The 16,697-nt window shown below is 41.6% G+C and overlaps 1 protein-coding gene across 2 annotated transcripts in view; it reads left to right on the top strand.

Moving 5' to 3' along the window:
• Positions 1 to 16,697, top strand: part of gpc3 (glypican 3) — a 154,414-nt gene that overhangs the window by 69,916 nt on the left and 67,801 nt on the right. For both annotated transcript variants that reach the window (XM_078954378.1, XM_078954379.1), the window contains exon 3: positions 13,595 to 14,280. In XM_078954378.1, coding sequence (XP_078810504.1) covers positions 13,595 to 14,280 — 686 coding nt within the window. The remainder of the gene's footprint in view (positions 1 to 13,594; positions 14,281 to 16,697) is intronic.

The raw sequence follows: 16,697 nt of genomic DNA, 5'->3' as shown, positions 1-16,697 counted from the left end.
CTATCCAGCTGCTTTAAATGTTTCTTTTCCAAAGGAAAAAGAAAAATCACCAAATCACATGTAAGTTATGGTTATTGTTATTTACATGAGTGCTTTTCTTATTTAGTCTTAATTTTAGTGAATGTTTCTTTTAATATTACTAATAATGGATAAAAATAAACCCTTTTTTTATTAGTTTGATATTTATTTCCTCAAGAATTAAGACAATAGTAAAGATCACCCCAAATAAAAAACTGACTGTGTCAATTTCCCAAATTTCTGCCGTTTAACGCAATAACAGTTCGATAGCGACATCTCGTGTTCATCATTAGTCTCTTATACCATGGTCCAGGTGAATACTCGATTCTGATTGGCTGCTGGGTGTGCGTTAAAAAGTGATATACCACAGGATAAGCGCACGGTGAAAAAAGAAGTTCCGGTCACCTAGCTTAAATGCTTTTTGTTGAGCCGCACCACATAACAAATTGTCCGCTTTTTGTGAGAAAATTGATCCAAATCGGAAAAAAAACAAGAATTAAGGACTAAAAACTGGTTAATATTTATTGCTTTTGTAAGTGACCATGGTATTAGCGGGTTAATGGCCTTCAAAGTGTGCATTATGACTTTTTAACGCACGCCGTGGAAGCCTGAACCGCGTCGGAGGGTTGCTCCCGCAAAGTACTTCATCTGCAATTAACCCTTACATAATGTTTTTCCGATATTTCTAGTTTAAGACGAGGAGGCTTTATGACCAAATGGCAAACTAAATCCATAAAAATGCCTAAACCCAGAACAGAATTTGTACTTCTTGTTTAAAAAGACTGTTTCAGTCTCAGATCTCTGGACCATCTGGTGCATCTGTAGGAGGAGAGACCCGAGGTGTTGTTAAACCCACTTACAGCGGAGGGTGCCATATCAATATTTTACTGCAGCGTTGTAAAACAGTAATTGAAAATAATGACTCTGTTACATCATGTCGGACAGCTTGCCAGTGGCGACTGCTGCCAAGTTTGTGCTAATAATAAGAAGCGGAGTATAGTCTTTAGTGCTTTTACTCTCTTTATTGAGCTGCTTTAGTTCAGTTTGCTGCGGTTTTTATTAAAAAAAAACAGAGCTTGAAGCCTGGAAAGCCGCTCTTAAATAGATGTTATTCAAGGATAGCTGCTTAAAACATGCAGCTTTATGTCTTAAATTAGTAATAACTGATATTTTATGCATCATTAAAAAGAAAAATACACTTATAGGGTGAAAAATAAGAAGTTATGACAGAAATTTGATAAAAAATGCAATGAAAATACATTTAAAGATTGATTTTTTTTTTTTCATTCATTTAGTCAATTCTAAGTTCTTTGATTGGGTTTTTCTTTCATTTAGCTGGCTCCTTGCTCTTGATCTGCCTGTGTGGGATGTTTGACTAAAGGATGTGCCTAAATAACAACAACTTGCTGTTTGGTTTGTATTACACTTCCATCAGAATAAACACAAACCCTCCACTTCATGTCAGCTAAGCAGTTTCCTCCAGAGATGTTGCCACTTAAAATAAAACACGATCACTTCTCACTTTAGTTAAAGAATTTTCTTTCTTGTTGCTCGCCAGTGCTGACGTTCCTTTACTGTTTTTTTAAAAAACATTTTTATTCTGGAGCTGCAGAAGAATTTTGAAACGCTGAAGACTTTTTCAAATGTCATGCATGTTTTCACACTGACTGAAAGCAGAAAAAAAAATAGACTTCTCCTTTTTTACTTGAAAGGGTTTGAAGATGTAAGCAGAGAGTTCTGTTCAATTCAAAACATGGCAGGAACAGGCCAGCTTGTTGTCAGCTGCTTTCATGCATGCGCTCACAAACACGCAAATAGAATGATAACTCTGTCTAAAGTCGACAGGACGGGCGCTGAACTTGTCCCTTTGAAGACTAATAAGATTGAAACGATTTTGTGAATTTTAAATGAGGCTTTTTCAGCTTCTTTCCTGTCACCCTCTCTCTATTTGAGATGCCTGATTCCTTCAGCTTTCATTTAAATAAAGGCGTTATCTGTCATCATCAGACCTTACAGCTGTCTCTGCTTCACACCATTGACTGTAAATGAGAACTGGACCGAGTGAGTGTGACGTCACCCATACAAAAAAACTTACTTCTGGCTCAGTCGCCATTCTTTCTAAATATGGACGCCGCTACGTTGGAGGCAGATATTATCAGTAAGCAGTGATTGGTCTGAGTGAGTAAATGAGGATCATCAAGAGGATTTTGAAAAAGGTAGCAGAGCAAGAATGCTTATTATAGAATGACTGAGTACCAATTGTTTGTCTTTATAGAAGTCTACGGGATTTTGGCTTCCTGGAGCCAGCGGGTACTTCGTGTTTGGAATGTTACTCAGTCCAGTTCTCGTGTAAAGTCAATGATTACACTCCCTGCTTGATGCTTTATTTCTCAACATTTAAATCCTTTCTTTCACTGTTAACTTGATTTTCTCCCTTCTCCGTTTCAACGTTTCTGAGTTTTGCTGCAAATCGATCTTTCCAGCACTTGTTAAGTCAGCACGAATCAATCTGCTCCATCTTTTTTGTAGCCTCCAGTTATTTTTGATCATTTCCATGCAATCCTTTTCCTTCTCACCCGCCTGACCTCACTGCCCTCCTGACCGGGCGTTTTGAAGCCCCGCTACCCTCCTCCTCGGCGACAACTGCTCCTAGAAGCTGTGCAGCGAAATGCGGAGCCAAACGATTTCTTTCAGGACCTGCTAAGGTTGCATTCTGCCTGCAAGTAAAAGCCAAGCTCGCTCCTTTCCACCCCATCCAACTGCTTCTTCTTTTTTTTTTTAACAGCTGCAGGTGAAAAGCCTTCGTTTTCATGTTTTACATCAAATCTGCAGTGTCGTTCCTCCCTCAGGTTACCTGCTCTCTCATAAAAGTTTGATCTAAAGTTTGAGCGCTCAGCAGTGGGAGGCTTTCGTTTGAAACCGTAGAAACAAATCAAACGTTCGATTAGTCGAGTGATTTGAGTTGACGCCAACTGCCAAACTAACTCCGAACTTTCCACCAAACAGCAAAGTCAGAATTCATTTCACGAAGCTGTTGTCGAGGGGAAACGGGACTGGGATGCTCACCTGCGAGCATCAAAACGTTGCATCCTTCTGAGTCCCAGTTTGAAGCTGTGAGGAGATGAATCAAGCTTCACTCTGCAGCTCAGTGGTGAAGCTGTCATTGATGTCCTGCAGCCCTCAGGGCCTCGAGCAGTCGATTACAAAAACACTCACACACACCTGAACGTCTCATATCATCACGAAGATCTAGTTTGGCAGTTTGGTAATTAATGATTGATTAAAAATAGCTTTTTGTTTTATATTCGTTGATGAAGATCTAAAGATCTGTTTCAAAGATGTTCCAAAACCGAACCAGAATGTTTTTTTAATTTTTTTATCTTTAACGGTTTTACAGTCGAAGCAGCCGTCTGTCCCTTGCTGTTTTTCACACCATCTCTCCGTCTCTGGTGCTTCTCGTTGCATCTTCTGTCACGCTGTGAGCCCATCTGTTTATAAAAACTTTAACGCCCAACGCCCCTGCAGCTTTTTTCAAGTTCACTTCCTCCCATGCCCTTTCATCTGAAAATCTGGAGTTTTAACGCGGAAATATCAAATGTTTTAGAAAAGGTCAGAGTAGGATGCAGCGTGCTTTGATTCGTCTCGAACCGTTCAGATCTGCGCAGAGATGCAAACGGACTTATTAGGACTTGGAAGCTTCGTCTGGAATCGAGCACTCAAGCTGTGTTCGACGTGACCTCTCTCTCATATTCTGGATGGGCTGCTGAATCTTTTTTTCCCCCCACAACCTTAAGTCATAACCCTGGAGAGCAGCAGGAGCTGTGGGTGTGTTTGTGTGTCCTGCCTTGCTGTGTCCATCTGTGCAGTGGCAGTAAGTCTATTACCGGAACAACCGTTCTTTTTTTTTTTTTTTCTAAGCGAGTCTGAAGATGAGTATTTCGTCTGCCTGGCAGCCGAGGTGTCGGGTCGCTCGTAGGTGCGGCAGAGTTTTGGCGAGGAGTGTTCGATGTATCTCATGGCTCTGGCACTGCTTGACTCCAGCTGCCTTTGAATGCAGCTTCAAAGTCCGCCTCGCTGAATGTTTCCCTCTACGAGACCTGGCACCATTTTCCAACCCCCTCCTCCTCCTTTTCTTCCTCCGCCTCTGCTGTTGTGTATTTTTTCTGCCCTTCATCCTTTACACCTCACTGTGTCCTCTATTCTGCTGTGTGCCGCGTCCTCTGACTGCGGCTGTTCACCTGCTCGTGGCAGAGAAACCGCTCACCTTTGACCTCGACGGGGAGCACAGCTTCAGAGATCAATGCAGTCAATGGCAACAAGGAGAAAACTGCCAGGCTGAGCTCGAGTTTGGTCTTCAGGGTTTAAAACTTCTGGAATTTTGAGCCAATCGTTATAATTTAACGATGCGTTTCATTTATTTTGGTATAAAAACCTTATTTGTTTGGATCATTAACAGCATGACATCGCTCATAGAAAATTGTTTACTTCCAGCTTCAATGAAATGAAGTCGCCGTTTATTATTATTTTTTATTGGGCAATATGGACGCTGCCATTTTGGAGCCACATTACATTGGTGAGCAGTGATTGGCCCGGGTCAACGTTTCTACGGCACCCACTATCACCAATCAGGAGAAAGCTTGTTGGAAGTCCACACCCCTACTAAAAAATATCATGGAAAAAATTTGGTTAAAAACCCCCAGCAAAAACATAGATCCGAGACAAATAGAATGACTAACAGCTGTTTGTTTCTCTATACAAGTCTACGGGATTTTGGTTTATTGTAGCCAGCGGGTACTTCCTGTTTGGAAGGCGGGGGGGGTCACTCAGTCCAGTTCTCAAATAGAATCAATGGTACCGATGCACCAGCAGTAAAATCCTGTTATTGCTATTTATTGTGATTTTTATTTTTAGCTTAGCTTATTTTATTTTTATTTTTTGTCTTTCATAAAGAGAATATCTCTAAAAAATTGAAATTTTTGACTTTATTGAGAAAACAAAAAAAGGCTTAATGAAGGAACCGAACTAGCTATTAGTCTCCGATAAAATATAAAACTGCTAATGGTTTACTACGACTGAAATTAAACAAAACTAGCCATCAGGATTAAAAATATAAAATGACCCCTTCGGCTGCAAATACACTGATTGCACTCAAATTGTTGTTTATATTTTTGCAAATTTCTTTTTTCTTTTCTTTTTCTTACATTTTAGCAGATTTCTAAATTACCTGTGAAAACAATAAATCTGTTTGAATTTCTACTTCTACAGCAGAATCATGGGATAATGTTATTCAAAAGATAAATGAGCTTGCAACCGTCATTTTCAGCAGCATTCTTGAAACATTTCTGCAAAACTGGTAAAATATATTTGTGAAATACCTTTTTTACAAAAAAACCTAACAACAGGACAGACATGCCTCTCATCATGTTTTATTTTACATTGTCTAGAATAAAACTAGAAACAGTATAAATCACTATATGTCTGGTTGTTTAACTTGAAGGAAAAAAATCCAAACTTTCACTCATTCTGTGCACAATCAACACAAGCTTCTCTGCAGAATCGAGACAATTTTCAAAAACGATAAATATTACGGACCAGTCGGAAACGGTCAAGCTGAAAATTCTTGTCATCCTTAATTTTGCATGGTTTGATGAGAGCTTAGCGGGCATGCGGAGCACGGGGACGTCTGGCAGACAGAATTGGCAGAAAACGGAGCACATGCAGACTGGGGGCTTGGACCGCATGCCAAACCATGGTGGTGATGAGATTAAAAAGACAATATACTGAGGTATTCAGACACCAGATAGCTGCACACGGGTGACCCGACAGTGTGGCACAGACATGTTGCTGCTTATGTGGAAAGACAGACGAAGGTACCAAGTTACCACAAAGTAGCGTTACACAAGCAGATCTACTTTTCAATGTTTTTTCATGGATTTGTGTTGGTGGACGTATACGCGGTGAATAGATTGTTTGAAGCTGTTTAAGACCAACGGTTTCCTGAAGGTCTTTATGAAATTTGGTTCATTTTCTGTTTCACTTGCGTTTGACCATCTGCAAAGAAATCCTGATGTAAACATTCACACAAAGGCTGTGTGGTCGATAGTAGACTGCATAGGCTGGACCGGGGGTCATGTGCCCAAATGGTTTGTACTGGGCCATGTTCAGGCTAGATTTTCCGTGCTGTGGTCATCACCATTCTGGTTCCAGATGTTCCGACTTTATGTCTAGAAGGCTGATCTGGCAGAGGCTTTAAAGAACCACATGGGTGAAAATCATGTTGTTGGTCTTTTTAATGTGTTCTTGTGGCCTTTTTCTAATGACAGAGGACATATGTAAAGAAAATTCAGTTCAAAATTGCATTCATGAGTATTTCTTTGTTCAAATTGTTGTGAATCGAGAAACCATATTATGGTGAAAAGATTTTAAGCGTTGTTAGATATTAAGCATTGCTATGAATATGTGTCTCATATTTACACAAAAAATGGCCTCCTACCTAAGCCAGAACAGAAGAATTTGTCTTCCACGTCAATGTCTGTGCACTATCACTGTCGCTATCTCTCCCTATCAGAAAGGGATGTCCCCTTTCTGGACCACTTTAGACTCTTGCCATTGAACCCTTCCTGCATAGGCTACGTACTCTGCTCACAGGGTTGATGCTGCCAGAGTTGTCCCGCAAGCCATATTGTGGTGTCCGCATATGCAGATGATGTTACAGTTTTTGTACGGCATCAGGGAGACGTTGATTCTCTTTGTGATATTCTGGATCTGTTCCAGAAAACTTCTTCAGCCAACTGGTGTAAGAGCACAGCTCTACTATTGGGATGTTGGGTGGGCTCCAAGTTGCCTTTTTTGCCTGGGAATCTTGTTTGGGGAATGGATGGGATTAAGTTTTAATGAATACATTTGGGAGTGTGTTTCAGACTGTCTAAATGGAAATACCGGCTACCTCAGCTTTCCTTCAGGGGATAGAGTTCTTGTTAATTTGGTCGCCTCGACACTTTGGCATAGCATGATGGTGTTGTCTCCTCCTGCAAGCTGGGCTGTTGGAGATCCCTGTACAAAGCTCCTGGGGAGAAAGGACGACCTCCAGTGGAGGGTTGTGCATGGGATCGTAGCCGCAAACAGATATCTGGTGCACCTTAACCCTGGCATGGGGGATGGGTGTCCATTTTGTCGCTTACCTCTCCTGAAGAAGAGCAAATTTGATGACAAAATTTTGACACTGTTGATCATGGGATCCTTTTACACAGACTCCAAGACTGGGTTGGAATTTCTGGATCTGCCCTAAGTTGGTTCAAGTCCTATCTCGAAGACAAGAAATATTTTGTTAAAATTGGGAGATGTGTCTCAGACTGCATGGCTTTGAACTGTGGTGTGCCCCAGGGATCAATCCTGTGACCCCTTTTGTTCAACCTCTACATGCTGCCACTAGGTCAGTTAATTTGCAGTAATAAAATATCTTATCACAACTATGCAGATGGTACTCAGATCTATGTGTCACTGACAGCAGGTGAATATGGGGCAGTGGATTCACTCAGTTATTGCATCCAACAGGTCAGTGCTTGGATGCAAAACAACTTTCTCCAGCTAAACTCAGACAAGACTGAAGTCTTTGGTCCACAGAAACAAAGAGAAAGTGTCAGCAGTAACCTTCACTCTCTGTCTCTAAAGCCTTAAAATCAAGTCAGAAACCTAGGGGTAATCATGGACTCTGACCTGAACTTTCAAGGTCATATCAAGTCAGTAACATCAGCAGCATTTTACCATCTATAAAACATTGCCAAAATCAAAAACAGTGTCAAAGCCAGACCTGGAGATACTCGTTTATGCAACTGTCTGCAGTGGGTTCGATTCGATTAGATTAGATTCTTTTCCATTTTCTTTTTTTCCTTTCTTTTAAAGTACATTTTATGATGCTTATGTATGTTTTTAATCGTTACACTGTTATGTATTGTGATTCTAATGCATTTTCCTGTTTTGTGAAGCACTTTGAATAACGCTCTGTACAAATTGTGCTATACAAATAAACTTGCCTTGCCTTTGTTCATTTACTGAAACAGTGGAACATCTTTTTTTGCTCTGCCGACGTCTGACGGAACTTTTTTTTCCCTTCTTAGTTCCTTCTTTCAGGGGATGGGGGAACAGTTTCTGTTTGTTTATTTGTTTTATTTATGGGCCAAATATTTGGAGGCCATGTTTTGTTGAATTTTCTTTCAGGGGAGGCTGTGAATGACGAAGAAAATCGGATATGGAGAGTTGGGTCAGACGAGGTCCTTAAGTGAGACTTTTGGTGGCTAGGTTGGGTCGAGTTTAGTTTATACAAGCTCACACACACACTTAATGTATTTGTTAATACATGGGCTGTACAAAATCTTTTGTGTTCTGTTAATGGTGACTCTTTACTGCTGACGTTTTTAATTTGTTTCCTTTGCCTTGTTTTTTCTTTCTGTTGTGATGTGAATAATTTCTTTGTGTAATGGTGACTTGTCATTAAAGGTGTTTTAAAACTCCATCCACCCACCATTATTCAGCCTAAAAAATGTCATCTTTTAACAAACAGGTCTGAACACTTAGATTTTAAATAAAAACTAAACACGCTTTAGTTCCAAAGGCTTCATTGTCTCTTTGCTTCTTAGTTTATTCTGCCATGAAGTCACTCCTTCCAGAAATTCTCTCATCATGACAGAAGAACTAATGAAAGGAAGGATCAGCTCCAGGGAGTGTGTGATGTTTGGTTCCTCTACCTGGCTCACACCTTCTTCTGCCACCGCAGTTTGCCAAATGTTGGCCCACGCTGTCGCCACCTGGTTGCCGCTGTGCGTTGTCACTTGACGGTGTAAATCCTTGCAGTTGCATGTGTGTGAAGACGGGCTCTCTAGCAGATGGAGTAACCTAATGAGAGCTTCTTTCTGCCCCGCTGTCCATTTGGCCTCCTGGCCTGATTGCATAAAGGCTTTACCAGAAGCTCCATCGCTTCGTTTCCACCCCTCTAGAAGAAAGGGCAAACTTCACATCAGAAAAAAGAGGCCTGCAAAACATGAGAGCCCTTAATCCTCCTGTTATTGGCTGGCTCATTAAATAATAAAGCTGCTGGGATATATATCTATTGATAAGACTCTGGAGCTGGAAAAAGCCAATTAAAAAAGAAAATCTACACTGATTATCTCTCAAAAGTGAGCCATCTTGCCAGTCTTCTCGGCCCAGCTTCGGAGTCCAGATGTTTTCCTCCATCCTCCCCAGTGTCAGCAAGAGGTGAAACTCCATCAGCCAAAAAGGATGAGTCTTGCCGACGAGTCATTTATAGATGTTCTCCTGTCCTCTTTTTGGGGGTTGATGGGTGTACGGCTGTCTGATGGATGAGGCAACGTGTCAACCTAATGGCATCAAATGAGCGTCGCGTGCGCCGCTGAGTTAGCCTCTTTAGCAACAAATATGTTAATTTGACGGAGCAGACATAGAGGGTTTGACTGCCTGTTTGTGGCAGAGCTGCAGGCACTCAAAGCTGTTGGAATGTCAGAAATAACTGACCTGGTTGTGGCACAAAAGTATTAGCTTTGTGGGTGAGTAATTAGAGGGCATGATTTATGACGTGATGTGTGGAGAAAAAAGATATTTCCATCAAAGCACTCGCAGCTTTAGTGGGCATACGAAATGATCATCATGTTGTGAGTACCTTTCATTTGTTGGTTGATGTGGAAGATCTGATAAGAAGTGGAAGCTGAGAGGAGCCAAATCCTAGGAGTAAACATTATCTGGCTGGTGCAGGAGAGGTAAACGGGGACATTTCCTTCAGCCGATCTGTCGGGTAAAAAAACCTTTCGATCTCACAGGAAGCCGGTTTCCAGCGACCATCTCTTTGCATCAATCTGTGACAGTGACTTCATGCGAGCCACTGCTAATTTTGAGACCGATCCAATTCTGTGGCTTTCTGCTCTGCTAATGTGCATCGTGCCGTTGCATCCTCCAAGTCACGGGTCGCTGACATGCAAACCCCTTTCGCCTCCATTAAAGGATACCTGATCCCAGCCAGGCTTCCAGTGATGAGGGAGAATGAGCAGCGTGTGCAGGAAATGGGCTCACAATGGTTTTTTTTATCCTGACCCAAGCTCCTCAGAGCCACTGTATTTCATTTATGAAGAGAGCCCTCTAGTCTCTTACCATTTCACAGTGGCTCTCCTCTCCTCTTTGTGGCGCAAGAGATACAACAGAAAGCAGCAGAGTTTGATGCAGGAGGAGAGGAGAGGCGGCAGTTTTTGTCCCTGCTAATCTGAGTGTTTTTCACTTCTTTCCAGAAATGAAAAACTGTATTACAATGGGTTATTCATTCTTCATGTGTGTGGGCCTTTCAGCTGTTGATCTTGCCATCTGGCCGCAGAGGGAAGCACTTCCAGACGCAGCAGGACTTGAAGAAGCAGATGTGTGCTGCTGCTCCCAAACTTTTCCTCACACTCGCTTCCTCTGATGCTTTTCCTTTCCCTGCAACTGTTCTGCTGAGCGTGCATGCGGCATTGCAGCGCTGTGTCCTTCTGCCTCACACTAAGGTAATTCATGAGTTTGCTCAAACGAGTCTTCCATGGACAAGCTGCCTCTAAGGACACATCTGCTAACTACAGAGTAATCACAACCTTTAAAAAATACATTCATCCAGATACCTGCTGGTGCTAAACCTGAGCACTCTGAACTTACTCCCTATAAGAAAACATAAAACGTTCGTATGATATGCATGATGCGCTTTAATTAAAGCTGAGATACCTTAGTAGTTTTGGCCTTGAAGTAGAGTTTATTGACAGATTAGTCTGTTCTGTGCCCCGGCACGTTGACGTGAACTGTACCGTGGCCAGCTTCCACAAGCGGGCCAGATACAGAGAATCCGTTGTTTTTTTTCTGTAGCAATATTTATGGTGCTTATAAATAAAATAATAAAAAATTAAATGTGTTTTAGATTGTGAATACTGGTATACTTTTTTTTTTAACCAACATGATCCTAAATAGCTTCCCAAGACTTTTTTTTTTTTAGATATATATTCGTAGACAATAAAACTTCACAAAGACTGAACTTCAACCTGGTGTTTGAGGCATGACAAAGATTTTTATCAGAGCTCAAACCTAAACTGTTTCGGACTAAATGCTGGTCGGACCGGATAAAAATTCTTCTAGCACAGTTTGGTATTGATTTTTCCAGGTGTGATCAAGCCCCGAGACAGGTTGACACAAACGGGTAAAGTGCAGATACTTACAAACCTTTGTTGGATCTACACAAACAGTGTTTCCATTTTTTCATGGGATAAAGATGCAATCAAATAATTTTAAAATAACTAAATATTATATTGGTGACCTGTTCAGGGTGGACCCCACCTTCACCTGACTGCTAGGTTAGCAGGGTCCCTGTTACCCTGTGATAAATAAATATTTTTTCTCTATTATTTTTTTAAAATTTTGTTAACATTGAGATGTTCAGGTTTGACCAGAAAAGGTCAAAAACAAACTTGGAAAGACAGCAAAAGGTTCATTTTACAGGTGAAAGTTCGGTTTACCCATTTCCTAAAGAACTGACTGATTCTATCATGTGTTGAAATGACATCCCTGGACCACAGAAACAACGGCAAAAGAAATCCGAGAGCCAACATTAAATGCAGCAAATGATGCAGTTCTATTTATACTGAAGCCAAAAGTCCCATTTTGTCTGCAGGATCACGGAGGATCTGTGGTATTGAGCAATTTTCTGTCCTGATGTTTTGGTAATAATGAATGAAAGTCTCTGAAAGAGCTGCAGCTTTCAATGCTATTAACAAAACTTCCATTCTTTTATTGTCTAAGTGTCGTTCCCATTTACTCATTTTTCAATTCTTTGTCACTGAAAATGGCTTAGATAAAAACAAAGATGTTTCCTAAGTGTTTATTTCATCCAATAACAAGCAATAAAAACAAAAACTGAAAGTGACTGCGTATTTTATGAGGCAGTGGATGAGTTTTGTTCTGGTTCTCTTTGCGTTTTTTATTCATTTGTTTACATTTGAGGGGTTTTTGTGAGGATTACCAGCAACCTCTTCAACCTCATAGGATCTTTAGAACATTAAAGTCAAGATTTAACCCAAGCTATAATATTCTGTTTTGAGATGAATCCAGGTGAGTTTTTGCTCATTAATGCAGAACCTCTGGGAGTTTCCCTCAAGGTCACGGCCTCTGAAGGTCAAACTTTATCTTTCAGGGTTTTCTGGTGGAGGTGACACAGACGTTGACACGATTCTAACAATTACAAAAGGAGAAAATGTCCAGGATGCCAAAATGCAAAGCTTCCCCAGACCATCACACTTCCACCACTACTTTCTGAGCATTCATAACAGCAAAAATGCTGTTTTAGTTTCTCTGTGGTCCTACAAAGTCCCAAACTCTTGAAAACAGCTCTGTTAGCCTTTTATTTATTTATATAAATATAGTACTTTAATATTGTAAATTCTCAAATTATAATTTATGAAATTACAACTTTATCCTTGTAAAATTTTGACTTTTTTACACATAATTCTACAGCTTTTTTCTTGTAAAAATATGACTTTTTCTCCCCCCATAACTTTACGTCTATATTCTAGTACATTTATTTTATTGTTATGGTAGCCCTAACACCCGAGAGATTTCACTGTTCATAAATATAAGTGAAAGAAAACCTTTAAGTGTGTCAAACCCGCTCAGGTCACATGTTTATAATGTACTGTAGTGTAAAAATCGATGAGGGTTGCATGAGGGTTACAGAAAACGCCGCTCCATGATCGCCGACAAGCCTCACTTGACCCCGAAAACCATGACAGAGGAAGATATAAAACTGTCCGCGGAAAATCAAAAGAGAAAAATGAAATACTGAGCTGCCGCCCCCCTACTTTTCTGTCCTCAAAGAGCAGTAGTGGCTCTAACTCCAAGCAAAGTGATTAAGTGGTCTTGTGGTGGCATGGATGGGATTTTGGCGTCTGCAGCCACTCTCTTTTCCAAAGCTTCATTTCGCCGAGCCTCGGCTCCCCTGCTAAGTTCAGTGATGGAGCCTTAAATCCAACCTCCTACCACCTTGTTGAAAAAGTCTTTTGCCTGATTGCTTTGTTCCCCCCTTTCATCCATGCTCTCTTGACAGCCGTAGTGACGACGGTGTGGTCTTTCAACGATTTTGTTAACTTGTTTTTTCGACAGCCGGGTTCTTGTATGGAAGAGAAAAACACGGTGTTTCCCTTTTCATCTGCTGCAGATGCTTTGTTGCGCTTATGAATCAAGTTGTTATCTATTATATAAGGGGTCTGTGTAAGTGTGTGCGTGTTCATGGTTAAGAACTCCCATAAGAGAACACAGCCGATCAGGAAAACTGGGTAAAGAGAAAAAGAGGTTGTGCGTGGGCAGCCTTTTCTCCCTTTGATCGCGGATTTGTTGTTTGGAGGGAGTAGCATCTATTTGGGGGTTTCGTGTTCTCCAGCTCCACCGATCCTTGTTTTTCTCACAGTCTGGCACGGCTTCTGTGTTTACTGGGGATAAATCATTCAGTGGGATGCTTTCAAACGGCTTCATTGACTCTTGTGCTCCTCTTTTGCTCTCGTTTTAGAAGCCTTTGACCTGGTGCTGCGTCATGGCCGCAACTCCACCTTGGCCATGCTGAAGTCGGAGTTCCCGGGTTTGGGGAGTGGAGCCCAGGGCTCGGTCGTGCAGCTCTTCCGGGACATGTCCCTCTACACCCTCGGCTCAGACTCCACGGTGGACAACATGGTCACCGTTTTCCTCGGCAAACTGTTTCCCCTCACGCACCACCGCCTCCTCGGGGGAAACGTGGCCTCTGTGAAGGAGGAGTGTCTGCGGGGAGCCTGGAAGGACTCGGGAGCTTTTGGCCCTTATCCTAAATTGATAATGACACGCTTGTCTCGCTCCCTCCTGGCCACGCGAGTCTTTCTGCAGGCGCTGAACCTTGGCATCGAGGTAGTCAACACCACGCACCATCTGCGACCCAGCAGAGACTGCAGCCGGGCCCTGCTCAGGCTGTGGTACTGCCCGCACTGCCAGGGCGTGCTCGGCCCGCCCCCCTGCAGGGGCTTCTGTCAGGCCGTGATGCAGAGCTGCCTCGGGGGAGCGGCGGAGGTGCAGCCCCATTGGAGGAGATACATTGAGGGGCTGGGGAAGCTGGCTGGGGGCATGAGAGGAGAGCAGGACATGGAGGCGGTGGTGCTTCGGCTGCCTTCCATGATTAAACTGGCTCTCAAGCACGCTGTGAGCACGCGCAGCCACCTCAGCACCCTGGTGAGCCTCGAACACCAACACACATTAGTAAGCTGTCACACTGTAAATGGCTCCAAACTGTAAAGCATACGAGGGAATCCACAGCTGTTTCTGCTTTCACTCTTTCTTTTATGTGCAATTTTCCCACAGCGCCTGGTGATAAGCTGTTATTTTTGTGCTTAAATCTTCTGCTTCTGTGACACTCATCATTTTTTAGAGCTAAAGAGATCAAGTCTTTAGTTTTAAAAACATTTAGCTGAAGGGATTTTTAAATCTGAGGATGAATTTTGCAAGAAAAAGGAACTGATTTGATGATACTTAAAAGCTAGATTTAACAAGAAAAAAAACATTGAAAATCTCCTACTTTGACTTAAAAAGAACCATTTGGGATAATGAAACTCAAAAAATGACATTAGCAGAAAACTTTGTGCGGATGAGGTTATAACTACGCAGAAATGAAGAATGGATCATTAAACTTCAATGGGGCTTTTTACTTATATCTACTTTGTTTTATTCTGTTTCCACATGAAAGCTGAGTCGTCCTGTCTTATTTTTTAAGCATTTTTCATCTCCACCTCTGCTCTCATTAAGGCCCAACACTAGGATAAAGCCTAAATTGTAGGAGTATACTACACGGCCACCATAAAAGAAGAAAAGTAAACAAATATATGAGAAGAAAGTCGTAACATGATAAGAAAAAAGTAAAATGTTACGAAAATTAAGTTAATAAAAAGTTGAGGAAAAAGTACAATACAAGTTCCATGACTGGGGATGGGCGGCCGAGGGACCCCCGATCACCAGGCACTTGCCTGCAAGCCCCAATCCCAGACCTGGCTCCAGAGTGGGGCCCCGGTGATGCCAATACGGGCGATGTAACAGAATTCCCCCTAGAAGAGCTGGAGGAAGCAGCCGGGGAGAGGGAAGTCTGGGCATCTTTGCATAGACTGAAGATGGATGGATGGTTCAAAGTTGTACAACACAAAAAAAATTCAGCTATTTTGAACAAATTTACAGAAATAAAGCTGTAAATTTGCATCAGCAAGTTACAATTTTACATTAAAAAAAAGAAATGAAAAATGAAAAAAAAAAAAAAAGAAACGTGCTTTTTCTGAATAAAAGTGTTACATTTATCTTATAATATGTCCAAACAAAAAGCAATCAAACATTTCCTCTTTAATTTATATTGCAGACAAACATCACACAGCTCAAGATTCTCTTAAATATACTTTTTTGTAAATGGACAACTTTATTTTCAAAAATGTCTTCCTTTTAAAATAAAAGAATAAAACGTTTTTTATTCCATAATTGAATTACTTTATTCTTATGCTATATTTATTTACGTATTGTTTATGGTAGCACTAATAATCATTTGCAGGATTTAACTCAGCTACAGGCTAAAAGATTTTCTGTCATTTACAAAGAGGTGTCTCATTTTTCTACAGTCCTCCCAGCAGATTGATGTGTTGTTCTATCATCTGAAATCCTTGTTAAAGTCACAAAATTACGCAGAACTCAAAGATGTATTTTGAGCTAAAATTAGCCTGAGGCAGAAGTTCTGTTTTATTGTGAATCTTGACATCTGACAGCGTAAATCCTGCGGGTTTCCTGCGAGAACGAAGTGTTAAGTAGTTGGTGTAGCAGACTGGTTGGACATCTGTACTTTTTTCTGCATGGCAGGATGGTGGCGTGTGCTATTTGTTTTCGTGAGTGTCATGTGTGTGTGTGTGTGTGTGTGTGGGGGGGGGGGGGGGGGGTAGGTGTTGTGCCTTGATGGGGCCGACACTTGTAGATCAGAGGAGTTCCTCCAACAGCTGAATCAGCAAGGAGGTTGGCGCTCAATACTATCTCGATGACGGCTGTAGGGAGCATCAAAGGCGAAATAGAAGACCAGGCGAGAGTCGGGGCAGGCAAACAGTCACATACAGGTCAGGGTCAGGAAAGCAGAAGATCAGGCCTGGATATAACGCTCGGTAAAGAAGGCAGAGTGGCACAAATAATACTTTGCACTGAGTGAGGCTCAGTGCAGTGCTTAAGTGTAACTGGGATATTGGTTGGGTGAATGGGAGTCAGGTGTGCGGCATTCAGGAAGTGTGCGCTGGGGTTGCTGGGAGATGTAGTGTGGTTTGAACTCTGGAGATGATTCCTGCTGGTGACCAGAGGGGAGAGACAGAGATCTGACTTCTGACATCCACGATCACAGCTGTTTTCAAAAGCAATGCGCTGTAAAAGCAAGACATTCTCATTTTTAAAGAAAAAAGCTAAAACTATGTATACAGAAAATGTATGAACACAAACTGATTTTAAGCATGTTGAACCATAAATGTTTCTATTTATTGAAGGGTATGAGCAAAAAAAAATCCCATGGCAATGTCACACGATCAGGATGAGAGTCAAATTAAGAGAACATGTTCACCTGCAGGTTTTTTGTTTCTGTGATG

The sequence above is a fragment of the Oryzias latipes genome, chromosome 10 (assembly GCF_053564925.1).
Source record: "Oryzias latipes strain Hd-rR chromosome 10, Olatipes_Hd-rR_3.1".
Classification (NCBI taxonomy): domain Eukaryota; kingdom Metazoa; phylum Chordata; class Actinopteri; order Beloniformes; family Adrianichthyidae; genus Oryzias; species Oryzias latipes.
The sequence above is the reverse complement of the archived record's forward strand: the minus strand, read 5'-3'. Positions and strand labels throughout refer to the sequence as shown.